The 19,444-nt window shown below is 35.7% G+C and overlaps 2 protein-coding genes across 3 annotated transcripts; one reads left to right on the top strand and one right to left on the bottom strand.

Moving 5' to 3' along the window:
• The first annotated feature begins 884 nt into the window (after positions 1 to 884).
• LOC124537956 (40S ribosomal protein S3) lies at positions 885 to 3,025 on the top strand. Its single transcript, XM_047114951.1, has 4 exons — positions 885 to 1,022; positions 1,335 to 1,638; positions 2,025 to 2,245; positions 2,818 to 3,025. The coding sequence occupies exons 1-4, from the start codon at positions 990 to 992 to the stop codon at positions 2,989 to 2,991; spliced, it is 732 nt and encodes a 243-aa protein (XP_046970907.1). The 5' UTR covers positions 885 to 989; the 3' UTR covers positions 2,992 to 3,025.
• Positions 3,026 to 6,603: 3,578 nt separating this feature from the next.
• On the bottom strand, positions 6,604 to 18,999 carry LOC124537844 (Krueppel homolog 2). 2 transcript variants are annotated; one of them, XM_047114788.1, is made up of 7 exons: positions 18,832 to 18,999; positions 13,782 to 13,945; positions 13,250 to 13,434; positions 11,195 to 11,262; positions 10,570 to 10,703; positions 9,131 to 9,352; positions 6,604 to 7,274 (listed from the first exon to the last, which is right to left on the bottom strand). In XM_047114788.1, the coding sequence occupies exons 2-7, from the start codon at positions 13,940 to 13,942 to the stop codon at positions 7,271 to 7,273; spliced, it is 774 nt and encodes a 257-aa protein (XP_046970744.1). In that variant the 5' UTR covers positions 13,943 to 13,945; positions 18,832 to 18,999; the 3' UTR covers positions 6,604 to 7,270. The 2 variants fall into 2 exon arrangements, with proteins under 2 accessions (XP_046970744.1, XP_046970745.1); XM_047114789.1 differs by having other exon boundaries at positions 18,828 to 18,998.
• Between the last annotated feature and the right edge of the window lie 445 nt (positions 19,000 to 19,444).

The raw sequence follows: 19,444 nt of genomic DNA, 5'->3' as shown, positions 1-19,444 counted from the left end.
GATAATTATGTTTCATACGATGTTTTTAAGGTTTCTTGGTTTCTGTATTGTAAAATAGTACAGTATTTTGTAAGTTCCTTTACAAAAATATAACCCATTTTTTACGATGCTTTTCATTTTGATGATCTTTAGGCCCAAAAGTCCTCGTCTCCTTTAAATTCGTTTTTGAGCAAGAAAAGATGTTTATTTTGCCAAAATATATTTATTGTAGCTATTTATGAGGATATTTTGAAGTACTATTTTAAACACCGAAGAATACCCTATTATACATATTTTAAATTAGTAATAAAATAAACGCGTAAATAAGATATACATCTTATGGAAATAAAATAAAAAAAAATTAAAAAACTAAAATTTCGTGCGACCAGTCATTTGATTGGCAGTTTCACGCGACACGGTATGCGCGTGACGCGTGTATCATAAGATTACATTCAATGACTCAAATCATTTCAAAAGGCGCCAAAAAGTATAAAGGAAATATGGCTAAGACAAATTTAAAAATCGGTAACGTATCGTTCTATTTAAATGAAAAAATATTTAAAAAAATACAAATATGTTCTAAGGGAGAGATAAAAGGGAGGATGTTATCGATATGTCATTTTGGATATTGATATGAATATATACGCATATGTTAATAATATTTTAGGTAAGATATGTAAATTAAAACAGTAACATTGCTGATTTATAATTGTTTACCATAAAAATAAGAGATATTTCAAAAATATATTATGACAATTATCATCGACCTATAAACGCCAATTTCTTTTTTTATAAGAATCAAAAATTAAAATGAACAATTGTAAGAATGTATTGTTACGTAAAATTTTATGTAGAAAGCAATAATTATTTTATCAACAGCCACATATGGATCGTACTTTATTTAACGCTTCATATTCTGAAATCTGAACGCATTCATAACACAACAATTGACATTGACGTTTGTCTATCCAATTCCTGTCTTTTGAGTTTTCTCCGCTCCCTTTGCAATCATGGCGGTGAACAACATTTCCAAAAAGCGAAAAGTATGTTGAAATTACGTACTTAAAATACATAAATATATGTTTAATATAACGCCCTAATACCTTACGGAAACGTATAAACGAATATTTGTTAATTTTTAAAAGTGTTAATTGTGATGTTAGTGGATAAGTGAGAGTGATGATTGTCAAATGTATTGTTTTTAGTATTTAGTTTGTAGATTAAAACGTGTCAACTTGTTAAATATATGTTAACGAACATTTACGAATTCAGTTATAATTTCTGTAGCTCAGTGATTACTATTATTTTTCATGATACAATTCGTGTCCGAAACATAACCTATCGGTAATTTACAGTTCGTCGGTGACGGAGTTTTCAAGGCGGAACTTAATGAGTTCCTTACCCGGGAACTCGCTGAAGATGGCTACTCCGGCGTGGAGGTGCGTGTTACGCCGACCCGCTCAGAAATCATCATCATGGCTACCAGGACACAGAGTGTGTTGGGTGAGAAGGGTCGCAGAATTCGCGAGTTGACCTCCGTAGTACAGAAGAGGTTCAATATTCCTGAACAGTCTGTCGAGCTTTACGCAGAGAAGGTTGCCACGCGAGGACTGTGCGCCATCGCCCAGGCTGAATCTCTCAGATACAAACTCATTGGAGGTTAGTTGTTGATTTTTTTTATCAAAAGAGACAAGAAGTAAATCTTTGTTAATGTACGTTAAATTAAATTATAATAACGTTTTCAAGCTATATTAAGTTAGTTATTAAGAAAGTTACACAGAAATTCATTGCATTACATTAGTTCATGATTATACCATATCCTTGTTTATTGTTTAAAAGAAACTTATGTTGTTTCTTATTTATAACCCATAGTATGCGCTAAATGTCATGATACTGTAATAAGTGTGAGAACACTGTACACAACAGTGTAGTTTGAAGTTTTCAATATTTTTTAAAACAATTAGCTACAGCTGTTTCTCATATTTATATTCTTACTGCATCCAATGTTATTCTTTAACTAAGCGTTATGATTTTCTGTATTACAGGTTTGGCTGTCCGACGTGCTTGCTACGGTGTGCTCAGATTCATCATGGAGTCTGGAGCCCGTGGTTGCGAGGTAGTTGTGTCTGGAAAATTGAGAGGCCAGCGTGCCAAGTCAATGAAGTTCGTAGATGGTCTTATGATCCACTCTGGTGACCCTTGCAATGACTATGTCAACACTGCAACCCGACACGTACTTCTCAGACAAGGAGTGCTCGGTATTAAGGTAAATTGACTCTGTTTTAATTATTGTAAATACTAAGGTATGCTCAGATCCCTTAATATACTTGAAGTTAAGTTAGCAGAATATAAGTAAGAAATCTGTAAGGCTGCAACTGAGTATGTAAAGAAAATTAGTATATTTAACCACACAATCAGGGATTGCACTCCACTCCATGGTGTGTAGTCTAATTTGTAGTGGAAGAGTAAATAGTTTGTTTATTGGAGGATTTGTCTATATAAGTTCTTGTACGGTGCAAACTAAACATTTATTATAATATAACCTATATAGTGTCAGTTAAGCCATTGTGATTGAGTGCTTTGAATAATTTAATAATTATTTCAATGTATTAATTTTAGGAAGATATTTAGTGTGTGTGCTTCTCTGTTCAATTAATAATTTGTCCTTAATTAATGAATTATTTTTTAATAATGTGGGTATAATAAAAGCAAAATGCCTATTACTAGATACATCCACAACAACAATGTTTACAATAAAAACAAAACACTAATAGATCTATTATAATTATGAATTGATATTTGAAAATGAGATTTAACTAATAAACTTCGTAATTTCAGGTCAAGATCATGTTGCCATGGGACCAACAAGGCAAGAACGGCCCCAAGAAGCCCCAGCCGGACCACATCCTGGTGACCGAGCCCAAGGACGAGCCCGTGCCGCTGGAGCCCACGTCGGACGTGCGCCCCGTGGCGCCCGCGCCGCTGCCGCAGCCCGTGCCTGCCGTCGCTTAGGTCTTAAGCTAACAATTAAACATTAAAAACTATATTACCTGTGTATCATTTTCATGTGAAACCAAATGAAACTGCATTTTAGAACTATTTACTTGGTCTATATTCAAAAATAACCCAACAAATCACTAAACTGGCCCTCTGATAGTCGTCAGAATCAATTAATGTAGTGAGTGCAAACACGAGATCCTGTATACATTTTGTGGATTAGGATGTGTGGGACATATGCGTTGCCTCTTTACTATATGAGAAATTTATATAATTAAATAAAAAGGATTTACGTGGTTGAAATCAGTATTAAGTATCATCATGAAGTACTGCATTTCCATGTTGATTATTTTAAATTACAATTTCTAAGGCAGGTACTGATTTTCTTAGTATAATCTAGCAATCGATCCCACGGAATGAACAAACTATTTTTTTTTAGACTTATTTTAATATACTCAATCCTTATAATTCAATGTTAATAGTTCTTATGTAAAATATAAATAAATATATTATTAATGAAAAAAAAATCTAAAATATAATTGATTCTTGCAAAACGCTTCAAATGTAAGTGCTTTAAAATATATTTCAATTTAGAATAGAATATTGTTTATGATTTGGTCAAGAGTTTGGGGTGTGAGAGTTACAGAAAAGCAGTGTTGTAGAACCATTCATAGTTTGATTACTATCGTCTTGTATTAATATCCAACACTACGGAGCCTCTTGCCTCTTGAAATACTGAGGGTGGCAGCATAGTAATCAGTCGAGTAAAATTGAATTAGAGTTAAGAAATAAGTCTGATGATCGAATTTTTAAATCCGACTAATTATTTATCGTCCAGGTTGTGGGTAAAATCTATAATCCCTATCTATAATTCAATAATAGTGAAATTCAAAATCAACTTTGGGTCGGACTCGTATTATTGTTCTAATAGATAGCTAAACTTTAATATAAAAAAAAACGAACTATGTATGTATGGCGGATTTTTAAGATTCTACTACTGGTGACGCTTACGGGTTAACTTTTGAGATTATACATACTACTGCTTCAATGAGGGTTGTTGTGTATACAAATGCCAAAAGTTCATCCGATATCTATTCTGTTTCTCCATGTTCTATTATTATTCAGATGAAATTAAAACATCATTCATAATATTTGTCTGGGGCCTATGCTTGAATTTTCTTATGCTTTTCCCTACCTTAAATCAAATTACGTCATAACTCATTTTTTTAAAGAAAGATTACAAAGGTTATCTCAGTATAGTTAAAGTTTCTAATTTTGTAGTGATAAATGTTATACAATTTTATTTTGATGATGTTTGTATCAAAAAATGATTTAAATGTTAATAGCTAACCTAAGCCGCCTCGGCTCGGAAAATGATCACTGTTTCTGTACTATATTGTATACAAAATCCTTCCTCTCGAATCAAATCAAATCTGTTAAAAAAACGGCATCAAATTGCGTTGGGTAATTTTATAGAAAAAAAATTAAAGATCTATCTATCTAAGCATAGAGTCAGACAGCGTTTATCGACTTCTTATATCCAATGTAATTATATGATTATTTTTTATCGACAAATGTGTGAATTTTTTTAAATCACGTACATGTCTTCATCAACAATTTCTATCAGACGGGGTCAGATATTCGACCACCATACAACAACACTTGGTAGTGTTTCAGTTTGAAATATGGTAAAGTATTGCCATCGATTTATTATTTATTTTATGGTATAGGTTGGCGGACAAACATATGGGCCACCTGGTGGTGAGTGGTCACCATCACCCATATACAATGTAAGAAGCTGTAAGAAATATTAACTATTCCTTACATCGTCACTGTACAACCAACCTTTGGGAACTAAGATTTATGTCGAGATTGGTTAATATTTTTCACAAACTCAAACTACTTTATTCAATATAGAAACATTACACTTTCTTATTGATGTTTAATTGAAACACTACACCGGTTCGGAAAAGAAAATACCCTGACCTGAGAAGAACCGGAGAAAGAAACTCAGCAGGGTTTTTTTTGTGTCATATATTATATAAACAATTTAAATATGAGATGAAATAGCCAGGAGGCGATCGTTTCATTCCCAAGGTGTGCTATCGATCATAAACTTATTAATTGTACTTATAATAACCTTTTGCACACAAGCGTTCCTTAATATATTTTTTTAATTTGGCAACAGAGGCATTTTGAAAGCTTTCTGGGATCCTGTTGTAAAACCGTATACATTGCCTCACAAAGGAGTTACTGACTCTATGTAGTCGAGTAACAGGAGTAACAAGTTTGTGTTTGTTCCTTGTACCAATGCTATGAGTATCACATTTTCTCATGAAATCATTAATATTTTTTCGTACATAAGTACATAACATTGCAGGATATATATTGAGAAGCAACAGTCAATATCTTGATTTCTTTAAATTTATTCCTTAACGATTCTTTAGCTCCTAGTTTATAGATTGCGCGAATAGCCCTCTTCTGTAGCACAAATATAGTATGGATAGCGGCTGCGTTGCCCCACAGCACAATACCGTATGACATTATATTATGAAAGTAACTGAAATATACTAAGCGAGCCGTATCAACATCGGTACATAATCTATTTTTTTTGACCGCGAATGCCGCAGAATTCAGTCTTCTCGCCAATCCGTTAATATGGGGGCCCCATTACAACTTGGCATCAAAAGTAAGGCCAAGAAACTCAGCAGAATCAATTGGATCCATCGATTCCCCGTTAATGAGTACATCGGCTTTTACATTATGTACATTTGGTGTACTAAATTTCACAATTTTTGTTTTATTATTATTTAGCCTAAGATTGTTTACGCTAAACCAATGCTATATCAGCTATAGCATTGTTTACGTCGTCGTACTGTACCTGTTTTCTATTAATTTTAAAAACTAAGGAGGTATCATCAGCAAAACAATACTATATCATGTTTGTTCCCAACAAGACACAGGGGGGCCTATTTGACTTAAATTAACATATACGTAATAGGTAATGCAATCTTGCACGGTTTTTTGCAGGACCAAACTATCACGGTTCCTTTATCACCCCATCCAGCATGCATTTAGAAAGCAATAGACCTCGTTTTCAAGCTGTTTGGTAGGTATATGTTAAGTGGCTTATTGATAGTTTTACACGACTATATATACTATTATGATTAAGATGATAAAAACTCTCTGGAAGAACATGAGTACCTACGTTGTTACTTTGTTTATGTTCCTTTTTTGTTATATTAATCTATTCCAATTTGATTTGTAAGCTTTTGATAACTAGTATAATTTTATTAATGTAATCAAAATCTGCTTAGACCCTTCTATCGCCAGCAGTTTTAAGTTGTATATTGTTTTATCGCTTTCAACTTAACCACACAAGACAAAATGTATAGAAAATTATATTGACACTTAACTTAAATCATTAGACACAAAACCGAACTTTTACTGGATTTTGCCTTTCTTTATGAATGTCGAGTCAGTGATTACTAATTGGAAAAAATGAATTAATTGTGTACAAAAAGCTGTTTAAAAAAAAAACAATAAAACGCATTAGATACTTCTTTAGGTTATTCAAATATTTATGGATGATTCTAATAAAGGGTTTGGAAAATTAAAAAATCATTTTTACTAACATTTTATTTAAAAATCCAGGCTACATACATCCCAAACCATGTGCAATTGATATATAATACAATAATGTAACGGCAATAAGTTGAAGGTCATTGTAAAAATGTTGTCACTTTAAAAATTGAGGAATCAGAATTCCCAGTTCACAAATGGAATGATCTCCGAGCGCTTCGGTTAACGGACTTAATAAATGTGAAAAAGAGTTATTGATTAAATAAATACAAGTAAAGACAAATATTTTATAAAATATATTCGTCGATATATTTTTCAATACATTATATTTTATCTAATTTCTAACTTAAATTGGACCAAAATTGTTCACTTCTCAGTATTAAATAAAATTAACTTAACATAATACCATACTTTATCCCATTTACAATACTTATTAACAACCAAGACATGTGAAAATGCAAAAATACATTGTGTACTTATAATATACTTTTCCTTTGTGTAGACATTCATTGTACCATTTAATATTATTGCATGTCGTATCCACGGCCTTAAACAGCTCTCCTAGTAATACCTCGAGTAGAAATTGTTCGCAGTAAATCTGTGAGAAGCGAAAACTTAAAATGTTATTTTGCAGTCTTGAGAGACCCTCATATGCAACTGGACTTAGTGATGTAGTCGACGATCGCATCACGCACAAATATCGATCCGAGCGTTATCTGGAAAAAAACAATACGTACGTAAAAATAAGATAATACTTAATATATAAAAAAAAAAAAAATTCTACAGAGTTTATAATGTTTGATCATATGGATCAGAGTGTTGGGCTACAAAAGGGATGGCTGAAAGACAATTGCATGTTGCGAAGATGAGAATGCTGAGAGGAATGTGTGGTGTTACGCGAATGGATAGAGTAAGGAATGAGTACATAAGAGGGAGTTTGAAAGTGACACCGATAGCCGAGAAGTTATGTGGAAGGCGGCTATCATGGTATGGACATGTAATGCGGAGGAATGAGGAACATATTGTGAGGAAGGCCTTGAGCATGAATGTTTCTTTTTTTTATGGTATAGGTCGGTGGACGAGCAGATGGGCCACCTGATGGTAAGTGGTCACCATCACTCATAGACAAAGACGCTGTAAGAAATATTAACTGTTCCTTATATCGTCAATGTGCCATCAACCTTGGGAACTAAGTTGTTGTCCCTTGTGCCTGCAGTTACACTGGCTCACTCACCCTTCAAACCGGAACACAACAATACTGAGTACTGTTATTTGGCGGTAGAATAACTGATGAGTGGGTGGTACCTACCCAGACGGGCTTGCACAAAGCCCTACCACAAAGTAGGTGTGGACGGATATAGAGGTAGAGGACGATGGAAACGATGGATGGATTGTGTGAAAGAGGATATGGTTAGAAAGAAACACCTCACAATGACGTCTGACAGAGAAGTACGGAAGGAGAAGACATGCTGCGCCGACCCCAAATAAAATTGGGATAAGGGCAGGAGGATGATGAGTTTACAATGTTTGATTAATAGATCAGCTCTCAGGTCTGTAATTAGGGCGAACGTTAGAGAGAGACGCAGCTCGCGGCGAGGGGCGCGCTAGAGGGAGAGGCACTCACTGCTGCACTTGCTCGACGGGCGGCGCCATGCGGCACACGAGCTGCACGGCGGCGGCGAGCGCGGAGCGCAGCGGCGCGGGCAGCGCGGGGCGCTCGGCGGCGCGCTAGAGAGAGACGCAGCTCGCGGCGAGGGGCGCGCTAGAGGGAGAGGCACTCACTGCTGCACTTGCTCGACGGGCGGCGCCATGCGGCACACGAGCTGCACGGCGGCGGCGAGCGCGGAGCGCAGCGGCGCGGGCAGCGCGGGGCGCTCGGCGGCGCGCTAGAGAGAGACGCAGCTCGCGGCGAGGGGCGCGCTAGAGGGAGAGGCACTCACTGCTGCACTTGCTCGACGGGCGGCGCCATGCGGCACACGAGCTGCACGGCGGCGGCGAGCGCGGAGCGCAGCGGCGCGGGCAGCGCGGGGCGCTCGGCGGCGCGCTAGAGAGAGACGCAGCTCGCGGCGAGGGGCGCGCTAGAGGGAGAGGCACTCACTGCTGCACTTGCTCGACGGGCGGCGCCATGCGGCACACGAGCTGCACGGCGGCGGCGAGCGCGGAGCGCAGCGGCGCGGGCAGCGCGGGGCGCTCGGCGGCGCGCTAGAGAGAGACGCAGCTCGCGGCGAGGGGCGCGCTAGAGGGAGAGGCACTCACTGCTGCACTTGCTCGACGGGCGGCGCCATGCGGCACACGAGCTGCACGGCGGCGGCGAGCGCGGAGCGCAGCGGCGCGGGCAGCGCGGGGCGCTCGGCGGCGCGCTAGAGAGAGACGCAGCTCGCGGCGAGGGGCGCGCTAGAGGGAGAGGCACTCACTGCTGCACTTGCTCGACGGGCGGCGCCATGCGGCACACGAGCTGCACGGCGGCGGCGAGCGCGGAGCGCAGCGGCGCGGGCAGCGCGGGGCGCTCGGCGGCGCGCTAGAGAGAGACGCAGCTCGCGGCGAGGGGCGCGCTAGAGGGAGAGGCACTCACTGCTGCACTTGCTCGACGGGCGGCGCCATGCGGCACACGAGCTGCACGGCGGCGGCGAGCGCGGAGCGCAGCGGCGCGGGCAGCGCGGGGCGCTCGGCGGCGCGCTCGGCCAGCACGCGCAGCTCGCGGAAGGTGTTGCGCGTGTACGGGTTGCGGCGCGACGCGTAGCGCCACGTCACGAAGTAGTAGTACACGAACGGCGTCATGAGCCCGCAGTAGCCGCTGCCGGCGGACGGTCGCAATCATTCAACATTATATCAGTGGTCAAATTAAATAATCATTCACAGCGAGATCACGATTGCTGTACATATAGTTGCTTCTATGCATTACATAAAGTAACATAAAACAGTACAATTAATTATTTTGTTAATCAAAACTTAAATGTTTGAAATTAAAGTTTAAGTACATAATATATGTATGTAGCTAAGTAGAAGTGTTAATTATTTTATAATATAAAAAGATAGTAGTTGTTGACTGCGGTTTTGCTAGCGTCTTAGGGGTTGGCGTCAGGCATTAAGCATAAATAAAGCATTCTTCGGGGTTCGAGCTTACGCTGTGATAGAGTATAAATCTTAATCAAGAACTGTCTGCAGTGCTTTATAGTAAGTTATATGGGATATGTAAATATGTACTAAGATTTGTTTATTCTCATCTGTGAATATTAAATAATTACTTAGTACAGTAACGTACTCTTAAGTAAATGTTATAAGCGACAGCGAAGCAACAAATAGCTCAGCTAATTTATTTCCTATTACACAAAACTGTTAGTTAAATTATTATTAGTACACATAACCAATGTCTGATCGCGTGTTCTGCCGACGGAAATCCAAGCATCGCGCACTCAGCGCTAATGGCAAATATAGTAAGGAAATATGCGTGTCGAACGAATTCACCTCATTTATCCGCTAAATCGCGCGAGAAAATGCTGAAATAAGTTCAAGCTCTCTCTCGAAACAAAAAAGAGGTAATTTTCCAGAAGTTGTACATTTACGGGCTGATATTTTTTTCTAGTACTTTTTACAACAATAAAAAACAAAAAGACATACAGCAAATCTATTATTGCGAGAATAGCAATAGTAGCGTTAAAAAGTAAAGTAAAAGTAAAGTAACAGCCTGTAAATTTCCCACTGCTGAGATAAGGCCTCCTCTTCCATTAAGGAGAGAGATTGGAACATATTCCACCACGCTTTTCCAATGCGGGTTGGTGGAATGCACATGTGACAGAATTTCGATGAAATTAGACACATGCAGGTTTCCTCACGATGTTTTCCTTCACCGCTGAGCACGAGATGAATTATAAACACAATTAAGCACATATATATAGTGGTGCTTGCCTGGTTTTGAACCCGCAATCATCGGTTAAGATGCACGTGTTCTAACCACTGGGCCATCTCAGCTCTTAGTAGCGTTAGCACAATAAATTAATCAAGGGCACTCACACGAGCGCCATGATGACGACGAGCGGGAACAGTACGATCTCGGCGAGCGCCGCCACGCGAAGGATGTTACGCGACTGGAACTCCACAAGCGAGATGAGGAGCCGCGCCACCCACATGGAGTTCTGCCCCAGAGTCTGCGGGACAGCGATACGTCACTCTAGTCAAGTCTAGTCTAGTCGTCATAGGACCGCGTCCCAAACATACGTACCGTTTTTAAACATCCCGACGTTTCGAGCACTTTGCAGTGTTCGTGAGACTGCAAACACTGCAAAGTGCTCGAAACGTCGGGATGTTTAAAAATAATTAATATACGCGATTCATCCGTTATAATTAGTTTTATTTAAATGTGTAATAATAGCGAAAATTTAAGACGACATTATACGTACCGTTGCCAAAAAAAATTTATTTTTTGTTCCTTTCGAAATATTCGTGAGTGACATATATTATTGACATATTTTATTGTCTATGTCAATTCGGCAAACCATAAAATAATACTTTATTTCATAAAATTATATGAATATTTTTACATTACCAACGATTTATATTCAAACTGTTAAATATTTAATGAAAAAGTCACAATAATGAGTTAATGATAGACTCGAGTTTATGAATAATAAATACTTACGTCAAGGATTGTGAGTGAGTACGACGCCGCGTGTAGCAGAGCGAATAAGAATATTGGCGTCAAAATTACTGAGCACGAGTTAAGAAAATATTATTTTAATCGATAAAATTGTAATATCAATACACACACATTACACGGAAAACTATTCATAAAATATATATTATTTACATAATAAATAATAAAGCTCCACATTCTAAACAAACAATTTTTTTTACGACCAAGTCAAAAACGTACAATTTTTATTTATTTTTTTCAAAATCGTTCCTAAATTTAATAGAAGTTACATACGCCCATACATAAGATTAAAATCTTGAGTTGCGACAGACGTTGGGTTTTAAGTCAAATCATAGTTACATATTATTGAGCGTGCAAGCTATATGTTATCAAAGTTAAACTTTTTGGTACGCAAATTTTCCAGCTCTTCAGCTCTTAAAAATATTAATCTTTTAAACATAAGTCACAAAAACCAGTTATAGATTCACATTTGACTTAACATATCTTGTTTCTCTATATTTAATAATTGATATTTTTTAATTGTGATTTTTCAAATGTGCCGGGCACACAGTAATGGCTTTATGTATTTATATATTATTGTGTAGATGGACTTAATAAAGTTATAACTTAACGACATAACGTCCACTTGGAGATAGATAAATGTGGTGTCAATACTCGTTGGCCTTGACACCACAACATATGTATAACCTCAACATTAAACAAGGTTTAACACAAGAAACGGTAGTTATTTTTTTTATAAATTTTTGATTACATGTTAAATAGTATTTAATTGTTCATTTTTTCATTTTCGCTTTATATTACAATGTCGCCACACTCTTTTAAACGGACAGATATGATACACATTTTTTGATAGGCGATAGGACTGTTGCACGTATCTACTAATTATATTGATTATTGGCGAGTTAACGACCCGTCCGGCTACGTACGGATGCAATGCTGATATAAAACAATACATTAAAAAACTCTTAAATTATCAGTGTTTCTTTATTATATTGTCCATGTATTAAATACAAAAACCCTTCTGAATGACTGTCTATTAAAAAAACGCATTAAAATCCTTTGCGTAATTACAAAGATATAGGCATACACAAGAAGAGCCAGCGGTGACTTTGTTTTATACTATGTAATGAAATGATTAACATCAAGGCGAAAATTACAGACGTGAAAATTTATTAACGAGACATTTTTGACAAAAAATCTGACCTTCAAGACGATAAATATAAAATTTACTGAAGATATTGTATTTTTTTTTGGCGAAATATTATAAAGAATTTAATTGCTATTTTATTTAATATAAAATAATATTTTGTATTGCACTTCCCTTAGAGCTAAGCGATTGTTTCGATTATTATTGAAACGTGGATATTATGATACGTAAAGTATTTTTTTATCAAATTAAGACAATCTCGTCATAAGACGATTATATTTAATTAAAAATATCCCATTTAAAAAAAAGAACAAAGCCTATTTTAATACAATCGCCTTAATTTTTTCAACTGAAACCGCACATAAAGCAACAAAAATACCGTAATTATCTCAAAAAAAAAAAACGGTTGGAAACTGAATGACAAGGAAATATTATTCACGACCTTTTCCCACATATATAAAATAACTCATTATTGAGATCAGATAACTTGTAATTTAATGAATATTACAATTACCAGTACGATCATTATAATTAACCAAGAGTGTAAAAATGCATCCTGTGTGTACTAAAGCATCCTGCTCGGCGCGTTAGATTTCCACAATCTGTAGAAAGCTGCGGCAATGGCGTAGCTATCGTAGGGCCAGGTGGTGCAGTGCACCAGGGCCCCGGAGTTCAGGGGGCCCTTTAAAATAAACCTTAAGCTTCTGAAGCTAGAAAATCATAACCCTGCGCACAAGATTTCTTATTTGGTATCTATAATTTTAAAAGGTAATTATTAGTTAAAGAGGGGGTGAGGGCCCAATTCTTTTTCTATGCACCGGGGCCCTTCCTCGCCTAGCTACGCCACTGAGCTGCGGGTCAATGTCCTGTAGATGTCCCAATAAAAAGGATACACAAATTGGGAGCCACGTTCATGAATATGAGCGAGTAGAAGAGGTAGTGTGCGCTGTCCTCTAGGAAGAATCGGTTGATGAACTCCCGCGACAGAGCGATCTCGCGCGCCGGTATGCGCTGATGTAGCCGCAGCGCTGACGTCGCGGCGTTCGCTAGCAGCGCTTTAAAGAACGCTGACATGGGGCTAAATGGGAAAAGAAACCACACAAATATACATGACGCTCCATGGTCGCAGCTTCATAGATTTCAGTGCTAAAAATATATCTAAATGTAGAAAAATCCTATATACACACAACTGATTTATAATATTTCGAACGACGTTTTTATTAAATATTAATATAATATTCATCATTCATACGCAGCTTCATACTTTACTTTATATGTAATTAAAAGTTATTGTTAGCATTCACATATAAACAAGTTAATCATATGGTAATTAACTACAATTATAATACCACATATACACCATTAAACTTGTGAATCGCTCGTCAGTGAAAAACGATCCTATCAATAAATAATAACAATACTCACTTGTTAAATATAGGTATGACATAGCCAATAGTGAATAGAACTGTGAGCAGACGTATTCCCCAGAGCGCTACGTCAACTTTGTTCGCTATGACGTGTGCTTTCAAAGCAGGAATGCCCTTCGGCGGGCCCGTATCGCCGGCTTGTGGATTTGTGTCAGCCATTTTCTAGAAAAAATCACACTGGATATAATTTCACTGGTTACCATCATTTATATATGAAATGAAAATGTCCTAAATATCCTTGTCACATACAGACACTAAGGAAAATATTATGTATTTTAATGACTTGGGACTTCGATCGTAGTTTGAGACATATCCTACACTTTTTCTTATCTGAATGATACAATTCCATACTGTTTAATTTTAAGGGATACTTCATTAATTGGAATAACGTAAACAAAATAATACACATTTATTATTATTATTTTTAATATTTTAACACTAAATATATGCACCCAACTATTTGGTATTAGTAAAGATAAGATATAATTAATTACATTAATTCATTAGATATAACATTAGGAAGTTCAAAGTTTTCATCGTAGCATGAGGACGCGATCCCGAGGCGCTCTCCATAAGACTGAGAGGATATCGCTGTTTTTAGTACATATTACACAAATCCACTTCACGCGGTGGCTCGCGTAAATTAGTTTTAATTAGTAAGTTAATGTAACCCATTTCAATGATAGTATAAATGAGTGAAATACAAAAACAATACTATATAGACTATTAAAATACTATACTATTCTTATTTCCGCCATTTAAATCTTGTGATACAAAAATCCCAATCATTGATATTCTAATAAACAGATATGTTAATATAATACTAAACAACAAAAAAAAGTGTGCCGCGCCGGGGACCGTTTATTTTAGTTTATTTTTACATTTCGTTAAAAGTAAAAAGGATAGTGTTATGTTTGTAATGAATGATTAATTAATATTATATGATTGTGGGTAGTTGTGAACTGATTTGACAAAATAAATAGTTTAGCTTTGATTCTCAAATATGTTGTATCTTTTAATGGCGACTGTGGAAAATTAATAAATTTTTGTGGAAAATGTCATCGAATATTGCTAATATAGTGTTTCCCGGACGATTTAACCCTAAAACGGACAAGTGGTGTGATTATAAAGAACAATTATTGTGTGCTCTGGATGCCGCGGGTTATGAAGAAACCAACCTTGACAAAGCGCGTTCTTTGTTTTTATCCCAATGCGGGAAGGAGACTTATTCATTAATTGCATCACTATTGGTTCCAAATCGACCAACGAATGTGAACTTTAACGACATTCTTCGTGTTTTGGATCAGTTTTATGAGCCGGAGGTTAACGAAATTTTACAAGCGGGAAAATTTCATAAACGTCAACAATTACAAAGTGAAAGCGTGCAAGATTTTGTTTCGGCGATAAGTTTACTAGGCGCTAAATGTAATTTTGTGGATTTAAAACGTCAGTTAAGAGACCGGTTAGTATTGGGTGTGCGTGATGACCGCTTAAGGCGTGAATTATTGAAGATTAAAGATTTAACATATGAGACAGCTGTACAGACGTGTCTTAATCACCAAGCGGCGTTACTTGATTTGTACCCCGATGCTAATGAGGTAGCATCGGAGACGAAAAAAGATCCGGTTTTACGGAAGGTTATGTTTAACATGCTACATGGATGGCCACGTTCAAACTCCGATCCTGCCTTACAACCATTTTGGCAGCGCAAAGAAGCTCTATCACATAGTAAAGATTGTTTACTGTGGTGCAATAGAGTGGTTATCCCTAAAACCCTTCAGGAGGATGTGTTAAAGTTATTGCATGCTCCACATGCAGGAATTGTGCAAACTAAGGCTTATGCTAGAGGATATGTTTGGTGGTATGGAATGGATAAGGAGATAGAGAGATTAGTTTCTGGATGTCATCAGTGTCAAGCGGTAAGAAACAACCCACCAAGGGACCCGCAGACGTGGATTGTATCTGAAAAGCCATGGAAAAGAGTGCATATAGATTTTGCAGGCCCATTTCAAGGTAAAACTTTTCTATTATTAATTGATAGCTACAGTAAATGGTTGGAAGCAGAGATTGTTACGTCTATGAATAGTACCAGTGTAACAACAATTCTCAGGAAAATATTTGCATCTCAGGGACTTCCTGATGTATTAGTTTCTGATAATGGTAGGACTTTTGTTTCTGAGGAGTTTAATAATTTCCTAAGCAAAAATGGGATACAACATTTGTATTCTCCACCATATCATCCAGCTTCCAATGGCCAAATTGAAAGGAGTATACAAAGTTTCAAAAATAAATTGAAGAAATTGTCTGAGTTGGAGATACCATGGAGTGAAAAACTCCCTAGAGTTTTATACTATTTGCGTACAGTACCTTGCACTACTACTAACAAAAGTCCAGCTGAGATGTTAAATGGGCGTAAATACAGAACAGCAGTGTCTAATTTACACCCAGATGCTGTACCAAGTCGTACTGAGTTACAGTTGGATAATGCAGCGCAAACCTCACCAAGAAGAGCTTTCACAGTGGACCAACCGATACTGATTCGTATGTATGGACCAGGTGAGAAATGGAAGAGGGCTATAGTAGAGATGGTAGAGGGTCCCAGCTCGTATCTGGTGAGGACAGAAGACGGTGTATTACAACGTCGGCATGTTGATCAAATTCTGGCTCGTAGTGTTGAGGCGACTAGACAAAATGACGAGCCTCAAGATAGAACCATGCCTCCTGTATCTTTATCACCTAGATCAAACTCTGACTCACTCCAAACAGATGAACCTATTGAAATACCGCCACCAGAATTGTGGCCGGATATAATTGGCATACCAAATACTACAGAATAATAGTTAATTAATTTTCAAATTATTTTATTGTTGTAATTGGGCAAATCTTTACATGTAATAAATAACTTAAATGTGTGAGGGGAAGGTATGTTATGTTTGTAATGAATGATTAATTAATATTATATGATTGTGGGTAGTTGTGAACTGATTTGACAAAATAAATAGTTTAGCTTTGATTCTCAAATATGTTGTATCTTTTAGATAGCTTGATAAAAACAATAAGTAAAAGGGATAACTAGATGTTTTAATTACGCAAAACGTATTACTACGTAATTATGATGTATTATGACGAATTACTACGTAAAACAACTAACGGAAAACGTCTCAATTGGGACGTTTTCTAGTCTTCACTTTTTGCGCGTTAATAACATATCTGTTTACTAAAACATCATTGATCCCAATCATTTATATTCTCAACTTGTGTGAAACAAGAGACTTTTTATGGTTAACTAATGGAGTAATTATTCTTTACATAATATTATTCATTGCCACTGGCATATACATTTGTAAACTATGATAAATCATTTATGATAGCTCCTTTCAAAATAATGGTTTTTTTTTAATTATGAACTCAATTTCATTTCATGTAAACGTGTAACTGAAAATATGCAGGTTCATGAATATAGGTCAAAGTAAAATGTCTTTGGCTGTCAATTTGATAACCACCATCATGCATTTCCTATTCTGCCTTTATTGTAACTCTTTTATTATAAGTATGTATTAAATAAGTAGTTAATTTAGTAGTTATACTAAATAAATATAAATATTGAGGTGTTTGTGTACATTATCAAAAAAGTATATGCTTATCCATAGGTATAACCAAAGTTCCATATGAAATTATTTGAAAATGAAATGAAGAAATTACAACAATTAGCAAAGGAAAGAAAACTTACTTAGTTACTTAGTTTGTACAAGTTTTTGTTTGGCTTGTATTGTACAAAACAGTTTAGGTAATTACTATGAAAAACAAACAACTGCTACAACAGACTCTTTTAACAGGCAAAATATATTTTTATATTATAAAGCCAGTTTATTTGTTTCTAAAATATTAAAATAATGTAGCAAGAAAAATATTAACAAAAATATTGCAGTGGAATGAAACTTTTGTGACATAATGTCCTTAAAAATATTGCTTATTTCCTTGAAAAATTTTTGTTTAATTCTTATATCAAGGAGTAATTAAGAAGACATGACAAACAGACAATTATACACCTACTCAATGTAATTTTTTCATTATCTTATTAACACATTGTAAGTCTAAAGTCTAAATAAACAATTAACTTATTAGTATCACAATGAATTTGAACTTGCTCGTTAATAATATTTTTCCCACAAAATTTATCCATAGATACTTTGCTGGGTAACTTTAATGTTATACAGATATATAAAAACAACAAAGGTACAATCATTTTGAAACATTTAAACAAATGAAAAATTGTTATAACATTACAATGTTACAATAAAATTTATAACTACAAATATATTTTTTGGGCTCATGAACAGTAAGAGTATTTTAAACAATATCAAAAGTAATCAAAAAGGCAGTGATGATATTTGCTTAGTATTTAATCTTAAAGTGGGTCATGGAAAGTATGAAGTACACTTTCTTTTTTAGATTCTGTAACAGTAAGAGCAATAAATTGTGTACCAAATATTATTTTGAAACTTAATTAAATAGAAAATTTATGTTACACATTTCAAATAAAACCAAAGTGTTTTATTAGATTAATATATTGCATGGCCTTAGATCTATTTTTCTACACAGTTATATACAATTATGTCAGCATTTCGCAACTCTTTCACTAAGTGATAAAAACCATATCAGTAGATATGAACTGTACATACAATGTAAAGATTGAAAAATCATTTCATCTACAAAATGTCTCTGCGTCGTGTCTTAAAAAATATTACAAAACTGCGTATCATAAAAAGTGAAACCCTATAAACGAAAGCAAACATGTGAAAGTATCGTTTTAACAAAAATGTAAAATGTTGTCATAAAACCTACACTATCAAAAGATTGAATTAAATGAACTTTCAAATATGAATTAACGAAATTGAAATTTTAAAATATTCAACGTGACGTAAAAAAAACTCGTTTGTGAGGACAATTAAGCAATGGTTTTTAGTTACAGGTACGAGCAAAGATAATTCAATATTATTATTTAATTTAAAATCTACAAAATACAAAGACTATAGATACATACTTACAGTTTAGAATAAAGCTTTAGTTAACAGAATCGCAATAATAATTAAATTATTAAGTTCTGTGATAATTTCACTGTACGATAAAAACTGTGAACATGATTTACTTTAATGACATTACAATTTACTAAATTGACACACGTACTCGTATCATAAACAACATAGACTTTGTGTAGATGATAATAAAAATACAAAGAAATGATATATTATAATTTTTAACCATAAACACTAATAATTTATTTTTTATTTTTGACAAATAATTTTCTGAATTGTTTAACATAAATCAAAGCAGAACTTTTAGAATGAGATGAAAAACATTTAATTTCATCAAATCAATTTATAATGTAAATTGCTTAACAACATTAAAACGACACATTTAAAGGACGAATTTAAACCAAAAAAATGATCACTTATGTTGCTATAACCCTTAAAATAATTATCATCCAATTTACATTCTTAAAACTTTACCGTAAAGTTTTAAAATTTTATCGTGATACTCTAAAATTAAATCTGTCGACTTTGCTCGGACCTGACTGGACAGAAAAATACATTTGCAATTATAAATTTCGGATGTTGGCTACTTTCTACATAAACTCCTCAAAAAATGCAAAAATACACT

Source organism: Vanessa cardui, chromosome 19, assembly GCF_905220365.1.
Source record: "Vanessa cardui chromosome 19, ilVanCard2.1, whole genome shotgun sequence".
Classification (NCBI taxonomy): Eukaryota; Metazoa; Arthropoda; class Insecta; order Lepidoptera; family Nymphalidae; genus Vanessa; species Vanessa cardui.
This window is presented reverse-complemented; position numbering and strand designations above follow the sequence as displayed.

Excerpts from the sequence above, each read along its gene's own strand:
- LOC124537956 (XM_047114951.1), top strand. The coding sequence starts at position 990 with ATGGCGGTGAACAACATTTCCAAAAAGCGAAAA. Across the intron at positions 1,023-1,334 it reads ACATTTCCAAAAAGCGAAAA|TTCGTCGGTGACGGAGTTTT; the intron begins GTATGTTGAAAT and ends GGTAATTTACAG. Across the intron at positions 2,246-2,817 it reads AAGGAGTGCTCGGTATTAAG|GTCAAGATCATGTTGCCATG; the intron begins GTAAATTGACTC and ends TCGTAATTTCAG.
- LOC124537844 (XM_047114788.1), bottom strand. The coding sequence starts at position 13,942 with ATGGCTGACACAAATCCACAAGCCGGCGATACGGGCCCGCCGAAGGGC. Across the intron at positions 13,435-13,781 it reads GTCATACCTATATTTAACAA|CCCCATGTCAGCGTTCTTTA; the intron begins GTGAGTATTGTT and ends TTTCCCATTTAG. Across the intron at positions 11,263-13,249 it reads GAACGTGGCTCCCAATTTGT|TAATTTTGACGCCAATATTC; the intron begins GTATCCTTTTTA and ends ACTCGTGCTCAG.